This window comes from Mytilus galloprovincialis, chromosome 5 (genome assembly GCF_965363235.1).
Source record: "Mytilus galloprovincialis chromosome 5, xbMytGall1.hap1.1, whole genome shotgun sequence".
Lineage (NCBI taxonomy): Eukaryota > Metazoa > Mollusca > Bivalvia > Mytilida > Mytilidae > Mytilus > Mytilus galloprovincialis.
Window position 1 is genome coordinate 67,400,376 of NC_134842.1, and position 17,538 is coordinate 67,417,913.

A 17,538-nucleotide genomic window follows, 5' to 3' on the forward strand; every position below is an offset into this window, starting at 1 on the left:
CATTTCAAGGCAACCAATCTAATTGTAGGATTTGCTGGGATAATTCTCTTCAGTATAAAATGATATATATTTTTATCCTGCAATTGGGTCTCAAGTGAAAAGCTTGCATGCACCTTGTTTCCCAGCCTCGTACAAATACAGCTGATATTTAAAGACACTAAACAGTTATTGTCTATATATTTACCAAGGTTTTCAAAAAAAGAAATCAAACATCGATTTATTTTAACAAGAGTGCACACACTGAAATGTCTCGCCTTCTTTTCTAATCATTGATTTTATGTTGATAGTCCTAAATGTAAAGCTTTATTACAACTGTCACATAAACTTAACATTAACCAAGAAAACCAAACATTGATTAATGAAACATAAAAATGATGTCAAGGTCAGATAAACATGATAAACCATGCCAGGCAGACATGTACAGCTAACAATTCTTCCATACAATAAATATAGTTGACCTATAGCTTATAGTTTAAGAAAAACAGACCAAAACACAGAAACTTAACACTGAGCAATGAACTGTGAGAATGAGGTCAAGGTCAAATAAAATCTGCGCGACTGACATGTAGATCATGAAATATGTACATACACCAAATATAGTTGGCCTATTGCTTATTGTATTAGAAAAATAGACCAAACCTCAAAAACTTAACTTTGACCACTGAACCATGAAAATGAGGTCAAGGTCAGATGACACCTACCAGCTAGACATGTACACCTTACAATCATTCCATACACCAAATATAGTAGACCAATTGCATACAGTATAAGCAAAACAGACCAAAACACAAAAACTTAACTATAACCACTGAACCATGAAAATGAGGTCAAGGTCAGATGGCACCTGCCAGTTGGACATGTACACCTTACAGTCCTTCCATACACCGAATATACTAGACCTATTGCTTATAGTATCTGAGATATGGACTTGACCACCAAAACTTAACCTTGTTCACTGATCCATGAAATGAGGTTGAGGTCAAGTGAAAACTGTCTGACGGGCATGAGGACCTTGCAAGGTACGCATATACCAAATATAGTTATCCTACTACTTATAATAAGAGAGAATTTAACATTACAAAAAATTTAAACTTTTTTTTCAAGTAGTCACTGAACCATGAAAATGAGGTCAAGGACATTGGACATGTGACTGACGGAAACTTCGTAACATGAGGCCTCCATATACAAAGTATGGAGCATCCAGGTCTTCTATCTTCTAAAATATAAAGCTTTTAAGAAGTGAGCAAACACCGCCGCTGCCGGATCACTATCCCTATGTCGAGCTTTCTGCAACTAAAGTCGCAGGCTCGACAAAAATGAAGATGAAAATATTTTTAATGCCAGTTATGACTTCGTGACCTCTTTATTTCAATGTTGCTCTATTTACTTATCTGATCTATTCCACTGACATTAAAACTCTAATGGAAAGCCTCCTAGTGATGACATGAAGATGGTGACAAACGACCTAGATTAACTATTAAGGTCGCACATCAGTCTAATTTGGGAATTGCAACTGATTTTGTTTTTAAAATCTGTATATTGGTTTCAATCAAAATTGTTGAGATATATTTAATTCAGATAGGGTATCAGATGAAAAATGAATCAATCAGCTACTGCTTAAACACAGTGTTTCTCATATTACAAATAAGGAAATATAAAACCGGTGTGATCTTGGTATTCTCGCAATTAGCACTTTCAGTTTTGTAGCAACCAAGTAGTTTTATTTTGTTAATATATATGAATAAGCACAGGATTTATAATTAAATGTACTATTATGGAAAAGTTGACTGGATCTTGTTTTGATCTAATGACCTTTAGGATCAATCTCAGATATTCAAAATTGATTTACTTTTTCAGAACTTACTTAAAAGATTTGAGACAACATTTTGTAGAATTTAATAAATCTTAAGGTGATAACACTAATTTTGGAATAAGAATGATGATATAGTTTCAATTTTTCTTCAAAATCGTGATTTAGAAAATGCAACAGATTTTAATATATTGTTCTTATAATAAGCCTCGCAGTTAAACCATATATCTGTTGAAAAGGAAGACACAGGTGAGGGTGAGGGTTGGGCATGTTAAATCCTGCCATATTCTGCATGTGTCTGTCGCAAATCTGAGGGTGACCTTATAATTCAATGGTTTTCATTTGTTGATGTATTTTTTCTTTCTTTGTTTGTTCATAAATCAAGTGGTTGGTTTTCACATTTGAATTGTTTCATATTTTGTCATGTCATTTATATATCTTTTAATAATGTAGCAGAGGTTTTTTATCAGTGTATAGTTGCTAGTATCATTTGGTCTCTGATAGATAGTTGAAATATTGGCAATCATACCACATTTCTTAGTTAATAGTAGTTGTCTTATCAACTCTAATGGAAATGCATCATGGCTATGTTGTTTTTAAAACAGTTCTTTAATTGTTGTGATTTGTTAAAAATGGCAAAGTTTGTTAAAGCTAGCCAAAATCTGTATGAATATATATGAAAACTTAAATGAACTATAGCTAAAGCAAATAAATTGGAGAGTATGTTAAAAATTTATTATTTCTTTATCAAAAGAAAACAATTCTACTTAAATGATATTCCATCTTAGCATAATCAGAATATATATATTTTCTTCAAAGGATAAAAAACTGCATCAACAATTAAAACCAACAGAGATAATTAATTTCCATCAATTTCAAAAGCCATCAAATCAGGCTGGATATCATATTTATCTGTACCCCACGTGATAGTTAAACAATTGGTTACTTTAAACCATTGGAGCTTTCTTAAATTTAGAGACCTCTTTTGTCAGTTTTGCTCTACATTCTCTATATAACTTTAAATCAAGAAATGATATTCTTTCAATTAAAAATACTGTGTTTTTATAATTATATTCCTAATCATATAAATAGGCATGAAATATTTGCCACTGGACTTTATGCAACCAATAATCAATCAATCATTATATAGCATGGCAGAGCTAATTCCAGTCTGTTCCACAAATTAAAGTCATCAACAAAATACAAATTTCATGTAACCAATGAAGATAGAATATATGTTAAAGAGTGCATTTGTTTCTAACCCGAAATTTTGTCATCGATGACTATCGTTTAGTAAACGTTAAGCTGCTAGAAACAAATACATCGTTTAATAAACTTTACAGACCCCGCGTAGTCAGACAGAAATAGATTACACTCACGCACTGTAAACAAACAGGTAAAAGTGCGGGAAATAAATAACCAGGACTTTATGAAAACAACACGTGCTCGTAATTATTTAAACGACAGATGCAGAAACAAATTCATCGTTTACACGTCTCAACGATAAACGATCAACGACTACGCGACTATTTTGCGCGTACATCGTTTATGTGAACAATGTCAACGTTGACCAAAAACTGTAAGAAACAAATGGATTAAACGACTACGCGCGTAATCGTTTACATCGTTTAGGTTAGAAACAAATGCGCTCAAAGTTTTTACTCAATGGCACCCATGAAAACAAATAATTTAGTCCATGCTATTAAAATGACATCAAAATGAATTCAAAATTTTTACTACTGGCCTAATGGCCAAAGAGAACAAGTATTAATAAAGACAAACATAAAACATTATACATATTACATACCAAATACCAATTAACCTTGACCTTATGGTAATATCACTATGACAAATCTCTAATGTAAACAAACGTATAAGATGTAATGTAACTGTCAGTTAGACCTGTCAAAGATCAGGGGTAAATAAATGTGAACAGCTAATAATCACAACAGAAACTTCCAACAAAATTTTGCAAACATGCAATCTTTTGAAGGATGTCTGGTTTAGCTAATACTTAGGTATTTGTTTTCAAACTCAGATTATATTGGTAATATTTTTCACAAAAGTTGAAAGATATTTAAGACCATTCTATTTCGCTGAAATGCAAAAATAAAAACACAACTTTATAAATTTCATGCGTTTTTCGGGAATGCTCAAAGCCAAAATTTGTAAGCCAATCACAGGATGCATAAGAAATGAATCAGTTAAAGAGCTATATGATCAAAACAGTCTTTGAAATAATAGCAAAATCCATCTAGGGTCAACTTTGCCTGAGAAAATTGAAACTTAAGTTTCTTAATAATTCATTAATTTCTAAATGGACAACTTTAAGAATAAGAACATTCACCATGATAATAGAATTACTCTCATATCATGACGATTGTTAAACCCTAATGACACACTGAATCACTATATATATTACAAACAGTTTGCATATGATAAAAAAAACTTTAATCTTTTCTATATTTACTACAGAAATCACACAAGATCTTATTCCCTAGTTATGAAATTAACAGTCACTGATATCAATGTTAGACAGTGACGTCTTTCAAAAGATATTATTGAATTTCATTAAACAAATGGAAATTCTTGAATAAAATTATGGCTTGTGTATAGTATATCATGATACAGTATTGTTTTTTCAGGTCGATGATTATTTATTTTGGTCCCCTGTAAATTAATATTGAAATTAATCAGGTTAATCTTGGCTTTTTTTTTTTACTTAGCTAACCTAAACGACGCCTGACACAGTGCAATAGTTGCATAGAGTGGTAGAATTTTAGAATCAATTAAAAAAAACAACTATGAAAGGACAGAAATCAAGCAATATATATAATATATATACTCACTTGACCTCTTGATTCACAAAACAGCTGGACAACCATGCTTTATCTATTTCCTAAAATATAAATTATAATAATACATAACTTATTCAAACATTATTTATAATTTTGGTATATTTTAGCCATGGCGTTGTCAGTTTATTTTCTATCTGTGAGTTTGACTCTCCCTCTAGTCGGTTAAATATAGATTGTACCACTGCATAAAGTGTAATACGATATTTATCCACTCAAGACAGTTAAATTTTCAAATTTAAAACGGGAGGCTTGACCGAGCGTTTTAAATATTTAAAATTTAACTGTCGAGAGAGGATAAATACCATATTACACGAGATTTGGTCGTGGAATCTGTTTCTCTTATGATTTTCTAAAATTATGTAGGCAAACTTATTCCTTCTTTTCCAATGATCTGCAAAAAGATGTGTTCTTTTTATGTGACGTCATCAGGCATGATCGCCTTTTTTCATGCCGTCAAAATAGGAATTTCAGAGGAAAGCAAGAAAATTTGACGTCATTAATCGGATTTTAACCAATGAAGTACTGAGGTCAAACGAACCACACGTTGATTAAATTTTTTTTATACAATGGGTCCAGAAAGGGATAAATTGACGATGAATTAGAGAAAGTCAGTTTAAGAACTCAACAGAGCTCATGTTTTGTCTGTTATTTTGTATATATATATATACATGATATATCGCTGACTCTAAATACAATTTACTTACTTACTTACTTACTTACTTCTGGTATCTTTCGTCCCTCTTTTATAAATAGTAATATTTCACATGAACATGTAATGGTAACAAAGCAAACAAATATAAGTGTTGTTCAGCACTATTGGCCTCTTCAGGTCATTTTCTATTGATGGTCAAAGAAGCCAGAATTCCCAAAAAGAACCAAGTCCTTTCCTTGTAAAAATGTTTTAAAATAATGATTTATTACATTTCATCAAAGCTAAATCTTCAAATAAATCTTCAAAGATAAGGAACTAGTACCATGTTAATACATGAAGTCTTCAGCTGTAAAATTGGTCTTTTTTCAATTTCATGGTCTTCTATATTTTTTATATTGGATTCCCAAACATTTTGGTCTTCAGTAGTATTGATACCAAAAACACAAAGCCTGCACCAGACTAGGAATCAGGTAGGATATGTCTTAAATCTTTTATTATTTTCTTCAAGATAATGCACTAGCAGACACACTAGCAGACGCACTAGTAGACGTGTACCAAATGCTTTCCTAACCAATGATTTATTCAAATGATGACAATCATGGCAAAATTCACACCTTTAAAGAGGAGAACCTTACAAAATTCACACCTTTAAAGAGGAGAACCTTACAATCTGGAAAGCATTTAATGTAGAATAATACAAATACCAATTCAATCACTTATTCATATTGTAAATGATATATGAAATACAATGATTAATAGGTCTCAATTTTCATCCCAGAAATGCAATCAATGGATTCTATACTGAAATCCCATAGAAGCAATCAACTTCTTTTTATTTTCCATTCAATTAATTTCTAACAAATGGATCTTCCCGATAAGTAACGAAATCAATATGACATTGTGTCCATGATCAACAATTTTTTATTTGTTATTTTGTTATTCTAATTTGCATTTTGACCATTCAATTTCAAATGAAAACTGTAAAATGAAAAGGCAAGTCTAAACTACCTAAATTATTGACCAAAATTCATTCTAATATTCTACTATTTAGCCTTTTTTTTTATGATTTTTATTGATATTAATTTATCATTTATTGTTGAAATTTACATGTTTCTATTGGTTTTTCTTTTTATTATTTAAAACAAATTACAAGGATTTTTTTTCATTAATGTCACTTAATGATTAACATGATTAAACTTTCCTTTAAAAACTTTTATTAATTTTACGAAACAGACAAACAATGGTAACTAAAAGCAAGTTGTGTTTCCTTTTTCCATTGGCTCAGTATAAGTTAGTTGCAAGACATATTTAACATGTTTTATTTTGCAGATTAAATATAACATTAACACTGGTATTATTAACTTGAAAGCTTCTGGCAATCTTGTATTTGATTGATTGTAATGAGCCATATATACATTATTATATAATTAATTTAGGATTATTTCTTTTACGTATGTAAAACATAAAAGATAAATCTGTGCAATATAGGTACATGTACAATTTTTAACATATATTTATGGAAAAATATTTGAACATTTATTAACATTTATGTATAAAAAGAAGATTTGGTATGATTACCAATGAGACAATTTTTTTAAAGAGACCAAATGACATAGAAATAAACAACTAAAATTAGTTACCCATACAGCCTTCAACAATGAGCAAATGTATACTCTTTACTGCTGAAGAAAACACATGTAATGTGGGACACCGACTCACAATACTGAGATCAAGGGTCATAAATTACAAAAAGAAGATGTGGTATGATTGCAAATGAGATCCCTATCTACAAGACACTAACAACTTACAAGTAATCAACTATAGGTCATAATATGACTTCAACAATGAGCATTACCTATACCACAAAGCAAGCTATAAAGAGACCAGAAATGACAAAGGTAAAATAATTTAAACAAGAAAACTAAAGACCTGATTTATGTACGAACAAAAGACAAATATGACATACAGCAACAAAAGACAACCACTGAATTAAAGAGGCTTCTATAAATAGGACTTATAATTAGGACATAAGTACATGCACATACAGAATAAGGAGGTGTTAAATATGTTCATTTTAATTTGGTAAACTTTTTTTATGTTGTGTTTTTCATTGTTTTTTAAGTCTAATGATAAAAACTGTTGTAAGGTGGTTAGCTACTCAAATCAATAAAGCAAATGCACACTTTTTGCAAAAGTCAGTTTTCAATTTCATTGTCCTCTAATTTTTTACTGACATTCTCATATTAGGTGAGTCTCATAAAATCATATCTAATAACAGTTGTCTTAATTATAGAGTAGTGGTTAGTGCATCGGACTACTAACACAAACGTTCCTGGTTCGATTCCCGTCCGGGATGAAAATTTCAGGAACTCAATTTTTGGCTCTCCCTTGACACCATTTGCGAGTATGGTCTTGAGGAAGATGATAGTTAGTCGTAAGGAGACGATTTGGTTGACCCGTGTTAAGAGAGAGCCATATCTCTTGCACATTAAAGACACCCTTGCAGATTTTGAAAAAGAATAGGCTAATGCCGCTACAAGGTAGCACTCGCACCCGCAAAGTGGAAAGGGATTAATATAAGTTGCAATAACTTGTTTCCCAATCCACTATAAAACAAATATGTTTAAACTAATTAATTATAGAGAAAAATCATAGTGCTATACAAATCACCAATGCACACTTTATTAATAAACGAACAGCTATTGATAAACAAATTCAGGATACAACATACAACCAATATCCCTTAATTCATGTTTGTCATTCAAGTTAACCTAATTGCTATCTAGATCAGAATGCTCCAAGAATAGAAATCTATATCTATCATTTATCTAAATTAAAAGGACTACCGGTACTCTGTTAAGGTGGTACCCAACACTTGCACTAAAATTAATTTGGCTCGTTTAATTTTCATAAAATTTTGTCAAAGTACTTACTTTGACCCTCTAACTAAAATATAAAAATTTCAAAAATTTTGAACCAACCGTTTTGTCAGAAAAATTACACTGGTTATTTAGCAGTTTGACAAACACCCATTTTGATCATTGAGAATCTTAATATTCCTTTTACAACACAACATAATTAAAACGTTTAGCTGACTTTACAGAGTTATCTCCCTGTAGTGTTAGGTACCACCTTAAGAAAAACTTGTAATAAAATCCATTGAACAATGTTAAATATTACCTTTGTTAGGGTTACTAGTATGATTAAGTGCATTACCAATTCTGAAACCTAACCATAACCCACAGTACAGCCTTCAACAATGAGCAAAACCCAACCAGATGCTCCGCAGGGCGTAGCTTTATACGACCGCAGAGGTTGAACCCTGAACGGTTGGGGCAAGTATGGACACAACATTCAAGCTGGATTCAGCTCTAAATTTGGATTGTGATTAAATAGTTGACACAGCATAGGTTTCTGACACAGAATGAATGTGTTCTAATGAACTTAAAATTTTTGTTTTCTCTTAGAGCAATTCACTATGCTGTTGAATATTAATCCTCTCAAAACAAGAATGTGTCCTCAGTACACGAATGCCCCACTCGCACTATCATTTTCCATGTTCAGTGGACCGTGAAATTGGGGTAAAAACTCTAATTTGGCATTAAAATTAGAAAGATCATATCATAGGGGACATTTGTACTAAGTTTGAAGTCGATTGGACTTAAACTTCATCAAAAACAACCTTGACCAAAAACTTTAACCTGAAGCGGGACAGACGGATGGACGAACGGACGGACGAACGGACGGACGCACAGACCAGAAAACATAATGCCCCTCTACTATCGTAGGTGGGGCATAAAAATGTTTGAAGAAATTTTCTTTTTTATTTATGAAATTTCAAATGAGAAAAATTGAACCCAATTTTTTTAATCACATCCCCCTTTCCCTTATTCCAAAACTAATCTCAATTAAAATTTCTAATGGAGTTTGCAACAATAACTACTCATTTAAATACATCATAAAATATTAAGATGTAAAAAAAAACTGCTTGTTATCACTGAATGTTATTTATTATAATTTATCAGTTGGTAGTAAAAAGTGAATATACATTGTATATTGTATATAACAAAGATTTAAGTTGATTCTGGACAAAGAAAGATAACTCCAATTAAAAAAAAATCTTGCTATTGCACAATATTTTGCAATTAGATATTTCTTGCTTACTATTCTGGACAAAGAAAGATAACTCTAATTAAAAAAAAATTTGCTATTTCACAATATTGTGCAATTAGATATTTCTTGCCATTGCGCAATACTGTGCAATTGAAAAGACTTGCTATTGCACAATACTTAATATAATAATTTTAGATCCTGATTTGGACCAACTTGAAAACTGGGCCCATAATAAAAAATCTAAGTACATTTTTGGATTCAGCATATCAAAGAACCCCAAGATTTCAATTTTTGTTGAAATCAGACTAAGTTTAATTTTGGACCCTTTGGACTTTAGTGTAGACCAATTTGAAAACAGGACCAAAAATGAAGAATCTACATACACAGTTAGATTTGGTATATCAAAGAACCCCATTTATTCAATTTTTGATGAAATCAAACAAAGTTTAATTTTGGACCCCGATTTGGACCAACTTGAAAACTGGGCCAATAATCAAGAATCTAAGTACATTTTTAGATTCAGCATATCAAAGAACCTAACTGATTCATTTTTTGTCAAAATAAAACTAAGTTTAATTTTGGACCCTTTGGACCTTAATGTAGACCAATTTGAAAACGGGACCAAAAGTTAAGAATCTACATACACAGTCATGACAGTTAGATTCTGCATATCAAAGAACCCCAATTATTCAATTTTGATGAAATCAAACAAAGTTTAATTTTGGACCCTTTGGGCCCCTTATTCTGTTGGGACCAAAACTCCCAAAATCAATACCAACCTTCCTTTTATGGTCATAAACCTTGTGTTTAAATTTCATAGATTTCTATTTACTTATACTAACGTTATGGTGCGAAAACCAAGAAAAATGCTTATTTGGGTCCCTTTTTGGCCCCTAATTCATAAACTGTTGGGACCTAAACTCCCAAAATCAATACCAACCTTCCTTTTGTAGTCATTAACTTTGTGTTTAAATTTCATTGATTTCTATTTACTTAAACTAAAGTTATTGTGCGAAAACCAAGAATAATGCTTATTTGGGCCCTTTTTTGGCCCCTAATTCCTAAACTGTTGAAACCTAAACTCCCAAAATCAATCCCAACCGTTCTTTTGTGGTCATAAACCTTGTGTCAAAATTTCATAGATTTCTATTAACTTAAACTAAAGTTATAGTGCGAAAACCAAGAAAATGCTTATTTGGGCCCTTTTTGGCCCCTAATTCCTAAAATGTTGGGACCAAAACTCCCAAAATCAATACCAACCTTCCTTTTGTGGTCATAAACCTTGTGTTAAAACTTCATAGATTTCCATTCACTTTTACTAAAGTTAGAGTGCGAAAACTAAAAGTATTCGGACGCCGGACGACGACGACGACGACGACAACGACGACGACGACGACGACGACGACGACGACAACGACGACGCCGACGCCAACGTGATAGCAATATACGACGAAAAATTTTTCAAATTTTGCGGGCGGTCGTATAAAAAGTATAGCAACCTATAAAAGGCCTTCAGCATGGCATATTGTGAAATCATTGAAAAGAGATAACCAAAGACCCAATTTCACCTTAAACAATAAACAAATAAATATATATGACAGACAGCAACCTAACAAGATCCACTGAAATTATTTACAGGCTCCTGACTGTAGGAATGAGGGACATGTCATAAAATTGAGAATGGAAATGGGGAATGTGTCAAAGAGACAACAACCCGACCATAGAAAAAACAACAGCAGAAGGTCACTAACAGGTCTTCAATGTAGCGAGACATTCCCGCACCCGGAGGCGTCCTTCAGCTGGCCCCTAAACAAATATATACTAGTTCAGTGATAATGAATGCCATACTAATTATGTATTTTCATAGTTATATAGAGCAAATGATATTTCATTTTATGCCCTGGATACTTCTGAAATAATATTGATACAAAATAATTATAGTTTTTCAGGATAAAACTCATTCAATCATTTGTCAATACCTTAATTATAATTCTAATGAATAAACTCTGATTTAATGGGGAAAAAATGAAAATTAAATGACTTGATGTTGATTAAAAGTTTTTAAATTCAAAAATTCAATTTGATCTTCCATCAAGACAAAGTGAACAGTGAAGAAAGTTAATATTTCATTTTTGTTGTGATGGTATTGATTTTGTTCAGCAGACGGATCATTGTTATAAAATAAAGTAGGATAGACTTTAACTAAATCTCTAAGGGAAATTGGAAGACAGGAATTAATTAACAAGCAGGTTTCTGGGATTCTTTCACAATTTGGAACTATTTTCAGTCAAGAAAAATAAAAGATGGGCTAAATTGGTGCAAACTGGTACCTAGACTAAGGAGTGATGTCTCCTTAAAGAAGTGCCCTTTCCTTGTTCTGCAATAACTAAAATATTGATAAATTAAGCATGTAATCAGTAGAAGAGAAAGTATTCTTTGAGGCTGTTTGATTCTTTCACAATTTGAAATTATTTTCAGTCAAGAAAAAATAAAAGATTGACTAGACTGGTGTAAACTAGTATCAGTACACTTTATAGTACGGTTCTCTTTAAGAAGTGCCCTTTCCTAATTTTTTTCATTACTTAAATGTTGATAAATTTAGCATGTAATCCATAGAAGAAAAGTACCATTTGAGGCCAAATAGTCTATTTGCCAAATCAATAATTGACTCTCTAGTAAGAGATTTATTTATAGGAGTTGTTCCCCTTGGGAGGGACATACCTTTTCATTGCCAATTAATAACTAGTGAAAAGTACTTTAATCATGGTATTTTGTTTATCAAAGCCTATTAATTGCTGGTATATATAATTTTAAATTCAAGACTTTTGGAATAGTTATTTTCATTAAAAGTTGGATGAAAACCCTACTTCATATTTCAATTGATAATGTTTTGCCAGAACACTGTCAGCAGTCTGTTTTGTCCATTTTAGAAACACTTTACAATTTGTAAGGGGAAACACCTTACATTTAAATCAGAAACAAGTCAATTATTGGCAAATAGGTTGTTGGTTCTAAAACATTTGCATTTCAAAATGTCTCTTTATAAACATAATGAAAAGTTGAATCTTTGTACTTCAAGGGTACATTGCTATTTATGTTTTTAAAAAAAAACTTTCTGTATATGATACAGCCATTAATATGCCATTACAGTGTTACTGGCTTATCTGACAGCTGTGTATTCAATTGCACTGACATCTTTTCATGGTCCCAATATATGCCGATCCTTGCAGAAAATACCTGAGTATTCCAACACCCTGCTTAATCTGACTTTTTTTTCAGGTCCCCCAGTGTGTCAGTTTACACAGGTTACACTGTATATACCAAAGAAAATGAAAAAAAAAATATGCCTATCTGCATGTCATTTGTCTGTCTATTTGTTTCAAACTTGACTTGAAATAATATAAAGCAAAATCAAAAAATGTTTTTTTGGGTAATGCTGATACCCTATATCAAAAAAGTCAAAATTTCCCTGAAACTTGCTCAACTTTTACTAAATGTCTATAAAATCTCCCATCTGAAGTCACGTAACATTGTGCAGTCAAATTGTGTTCATAACTGCCTTTTCAGAAAGCATTTGAATCTTATAATAATTATATCATAAAACTTTTCATTTACAATAAGCCCCAAAAAGAACTTCCTTCTTCTTTTGTTTAAACTTTAAAATATTTGAAAGGTTTTATCTTTTTACTTGGACCAGAAACATAATCTCACGCAAGTCTACCAAAGTTTTACAACTTGTTAAAAGTGTTGTATTTTCATGATTTTCATTCATCAAGTTTTCACATATTAATTTGTAATCTGTTAATTACAATTTACAAATTGTACAATAATTCGATAAATATTAATTCATAAATCTTGAGGTTAAGTGTTTTTATACTTAAATATAATTCATAAGACTTTAATACATCCTTTATCATGTTTATATAAGGAAGTATTGAAAGACAAATGTTTTTAATCGATGACAAATTGCTCATTCCATATTAATGATGTCATACCGCTAACCTATGTTCGACATTGTATAAATTTTTACATTTATCAACAAACATAACATCATCAATTTTATATAACATGTTATATGTGTACCTTTAGACAACACTGTTTTAAAACTCGCTACCTTTTAACAAGACAAGTTAATGGTATGGTCCGATATCATTTAAAAGCTACATGTAAATGTCATGCATTCAAAAATAAAGAAAAGAGAAAAGAGAAAAGTGAAGATTTGTATAGCTAATTATCTTGATTTTGCTTGTAGAAATTACTATAAAAATTTAATTTAACAGTAGATTTGCAGCTTATGCACTATATATTCTATGAAGAAAAAAATCGGCAAAAATCCAACAAGCTAAATTGGGACTGTATAAAACTTATTCACTGTCATGACTGTAGCCTTGGTGATGTTCAAATGGGTGTTTTTAATCTTTAATGTGCCTTTTGCAAAATTACCAAAGCAATTACTCCAAGGAGCCTGAACAGCTTAACTGAGAAACAAATGCAATTTTGACCCTCTATGGTCGGGTTGTTGTCTCTTTGGCACATTCCCCATTTCCATTCTCAATTTTATTGAAATATCAAAAACTGCCATTAAGAGACACTAACACTCTGAGGCTATAAGAAGTCAATCCACAAATTCTATTATATTTACCTAATTATTTTTACATAACCAGTGTTAGACTAAATTTCTCAAAATTATTTTTTTTCCCTTGTTCGTCCTTCAAAAAATCTGCTGGTCCTAACTATTATATTTCTAGTCATTTTACCAAAATTATGTGCAAAAATTTGATGGTCAAAACCTTTTCGACCGACACAGTCTCTGTTCAGACAAACAATTAAGCTTGATAGAAGTTAATATTTTAGTGTAGCTTGTATTTTATTTGGGGCTTTACCGTACATTCGCTTGCATTATCATTACATTTGCAGGTAAAAATCAGTACAATTGCACACTTTACACAGGTAAAGACATGTCAATCATATTTATAAGTACAGAGCTTTCATGACTGCACTCAGCCATAAAGATTTGATATACATGGTATATGTGGTTGTTTAAAATTTCAAGATTTCGTCCTGAAACACAATATGACAAAATGTTCAATATTCAAAATTTAAACTTTTGAACATGTACATGTGATATAGATATAGGAAGATGTGGTATGAGTGCCAATGAGACAAATCTCCATCCAAATAAAAATTTATAAAAGTAAACCATTAATTATAGGTCAAGGTACGACCTTCAACATGGAGCCTTGGCTCACACCAACAGCAAGCTATAAAGGGCAGGGGTGTGGAAATGCTATGCCGACTCGCCTGAGTTGTACAGTTGATCGACCGGACAAGCAATATTTAGTGTCTTTGTTGCCTGTCGACAAGTAAAAAAAATATGCTTGACATTATTGATTTATATAATCATATAGAAAAGTCCCCAAAATCCATTCACAAAAGTAGAAAAAAATATCAAATAACAAGAAGAAAACAACATGTTTTAGTAAAACTCAATCAATGATCAAGACAGATCGATTATCAAACAAAAAAAATAAGTAAGCGAATCCAGGTTTCATTCATATTCTATGATTTTTTTCCCATTGATCCGGGATCGTTGAACAGGTTATAGCAACGGGTCACCAGAAATAGTCATTATTAATTTCGAAGACTGATTTCTCAAGAATGAAAACTAAAATACCGGTCGAGATGGATAAGCATCTTAAGATAGGTCATCGCTCGGAATTCAAGAAATGGAAATCAGAGGCGGCAAAGTGCAAATATCATGAGAAGAAAAAAATCGAATAGAGGATTTTAAAGTTCTATAAAATTTTGATTTCGCTTAGGTATCTAAAATAAATCTCAAATTTACAATTGGTCCACCAATAGTTTTTTTGGGGGTAAAAGGAGGGGGGTGCAAACAACAATTCAGTAATTCATCAATTATTTGGTTTTCATCCCTTCATTAACTTTAAAACTTCGCACTGACTCACAGTGAAGAAAATATAAGCCATGAAATAATCTCCAAGGTTCATGTAAGCTAGCATTGAAAAACATTGCAATATTGGCCTCTAGATTTTAATTTAGAGCTGTTTTTTGTTGGTTTTTTTTATAGCTCATAGTGATCTACTTAAACTCCACTTATCTTTTTATCATTCTAATATACAAACAAAGACCAGGAATACCATTTCCATTGTGTTTAAAAACTGTTTAAGAAACATATATGTTTACAGTAAAATACATCTTCCACTTTCCAAATTCATTAAGAAATCAGGGCAAGTAATTTTTCTACCGGACAAGTAAAATTTACAATTTCACTTGCCCGGGGACAAGTGGTCACAACAAATTTTCCACACTCCTGAAGGACCCCAAATATTAGTAATGTAAAACCATTCAAACAGGAAAACCAACGGTCTAACCTATTTATATATAATGTATGTATTTAGTATGAAACAATTTCATATTTACTTGTAAAATAAAAATACAAATTTTACTCCTTTTCAATAATCTAGTTAAAAAGTCTTTTTATTTCATTTTGATACAGAAGATGAGTACCGATAGGTATGTTTAAACTACATGAATCCATCTATTTTAGTGGGTATCAATTTTCATGGATTGGGGATACCATAATTACATATATTTGAGTTTAAACTTAATTTCATGGTTTTGGCAAAATCTGTTTAAAAGCCTACTGGTACAAGACATTTACATTTCGCAGAATTTGTGGTTCACCTTACTTCATGAATCCACAGTATACAATTTAACAGAAGTTTGCTCCTGCAATGCATACTCTATCTAGAGGATTATTTCATTCATCTCAAACTTTTAGTTAGAATGATAGCAAATTGTGGAGTTAGTTCCCCTTAATTGACATAGTCAACCAAATTATATCTTGAATTACAAGAACAAGAAAAGGAAACAATTGATATATGCGTGCACCATTATGATTATGCATATTACTGATGATTCATTTATTTTAGTGGGTATCAATTTTTGTGGATTGATGAGAACTTGCATTTTCGTGCATATTTGATTTCGTGGTTTTGAGAATCTCTGTATACAGTCTATTGAAAAATCTTATTCATTGAACATTTGTATCCTTGGTTCACCTGTACCCATGAAACCCACGAAAATTGGTATCCAACAAATAATAATATATCCACAGTAATCTAAAATGTAAACTTGAGTGGGTTTTTGTTTTCATATCTTGAACACTGTCCGATTCTTAGGCAGATAGGTACTTCCATCTTTCCATTATACAATTTCTCAAAACATGTACTTACAATTTTTAATCCCTTCTTCACATCCAGAATTACTTTACGGCAACTGAAGAGTCCAACACTGCCAATGTGAACCAAAACACCAGCATATCTGTGGAGTAACCATTGTATCGTCCATGCTAATAACCTGAAACCATACAGAATAAATATGTAACACAGAGATAAGATAGTACATTTGTTGTACAGTATTAGGGCCACCCATAACTTGTTGTACAGTGTTGGGGCCATAACATAGTACATATGTTGTACAGTATTAGAGCCACCCACAACAAATTCCTTGGTTGAAGTTGCCTACCCATGATTGTAGGGTTGGGTAGGCAGGTAGGTTTTTACTCTTTTTTGGCCAACAAAATAGTTTAAGAAAAGAAAACAACATTACAACATGATTTTTTTTTTTTTTAAATTTGAAACGATTTATGTCATAAAAATTTATATTTATATATACAAAAATAGGTCATGTAGGTGATGAACATCTTACAATGTTAATTTCATTTTTGGTCTAGTGAATTAAAAAGCAATAACAAACAAAGATTATTTTTTAATTCTTATGTTTTTTTAATCTCTTCAAGTCCAATTACCATGCCCATCCAAGAGTTTTGCAATTTCATATTTCCGATGAGCTTATTCTCACACTACTTCAGAAGCATAGGAAGAGTAACTTCTTCTTTTTGAAACGGTGAGGGAGAAGTGGTGAGATTTTGAAGATAAGTGCTTGTTCGCTTGCAGCGCTACAACGTTCGGTTTTTACTATTTAATACAAAGGGTCATATGTATCTTATTTTTTTTTATATTGTTCAATTTGTACCCGGGTAAATATAATTTCAAATTCAAAGTTGTTTAATTTCATCATAT

The 17,538-nt window shown here is 31.5% G+C and overlaps 1 protein-coding gene across 1 annotated transcript in view; it reads right to left on the bottom strand.

Annotated features, from left to right (window-relative positions):
• Positions 1-17,538, bottom strand: part of LOC143074120 (protein hobbit-like) — a 118,889-nt gene that overhangs the window by 98,115 nt on the left and 3,236 nt on the right. The window contains exons 2-3 of the mRNA XM_076249666.1: positions 16,690-16,813; positions 4,660-4,709 (exon numbers count right to left, since the gene is read on the bottom strand). Coding sequence (XP_076105781.1) covers positions 4,660-4,709; positions 16,690-16,813 — 174 coding nt within the window. The remainder of the gene's footprint in view (positions 1-4,659; positions 4,710-16,689; positions 16,814-17,538) is intronic.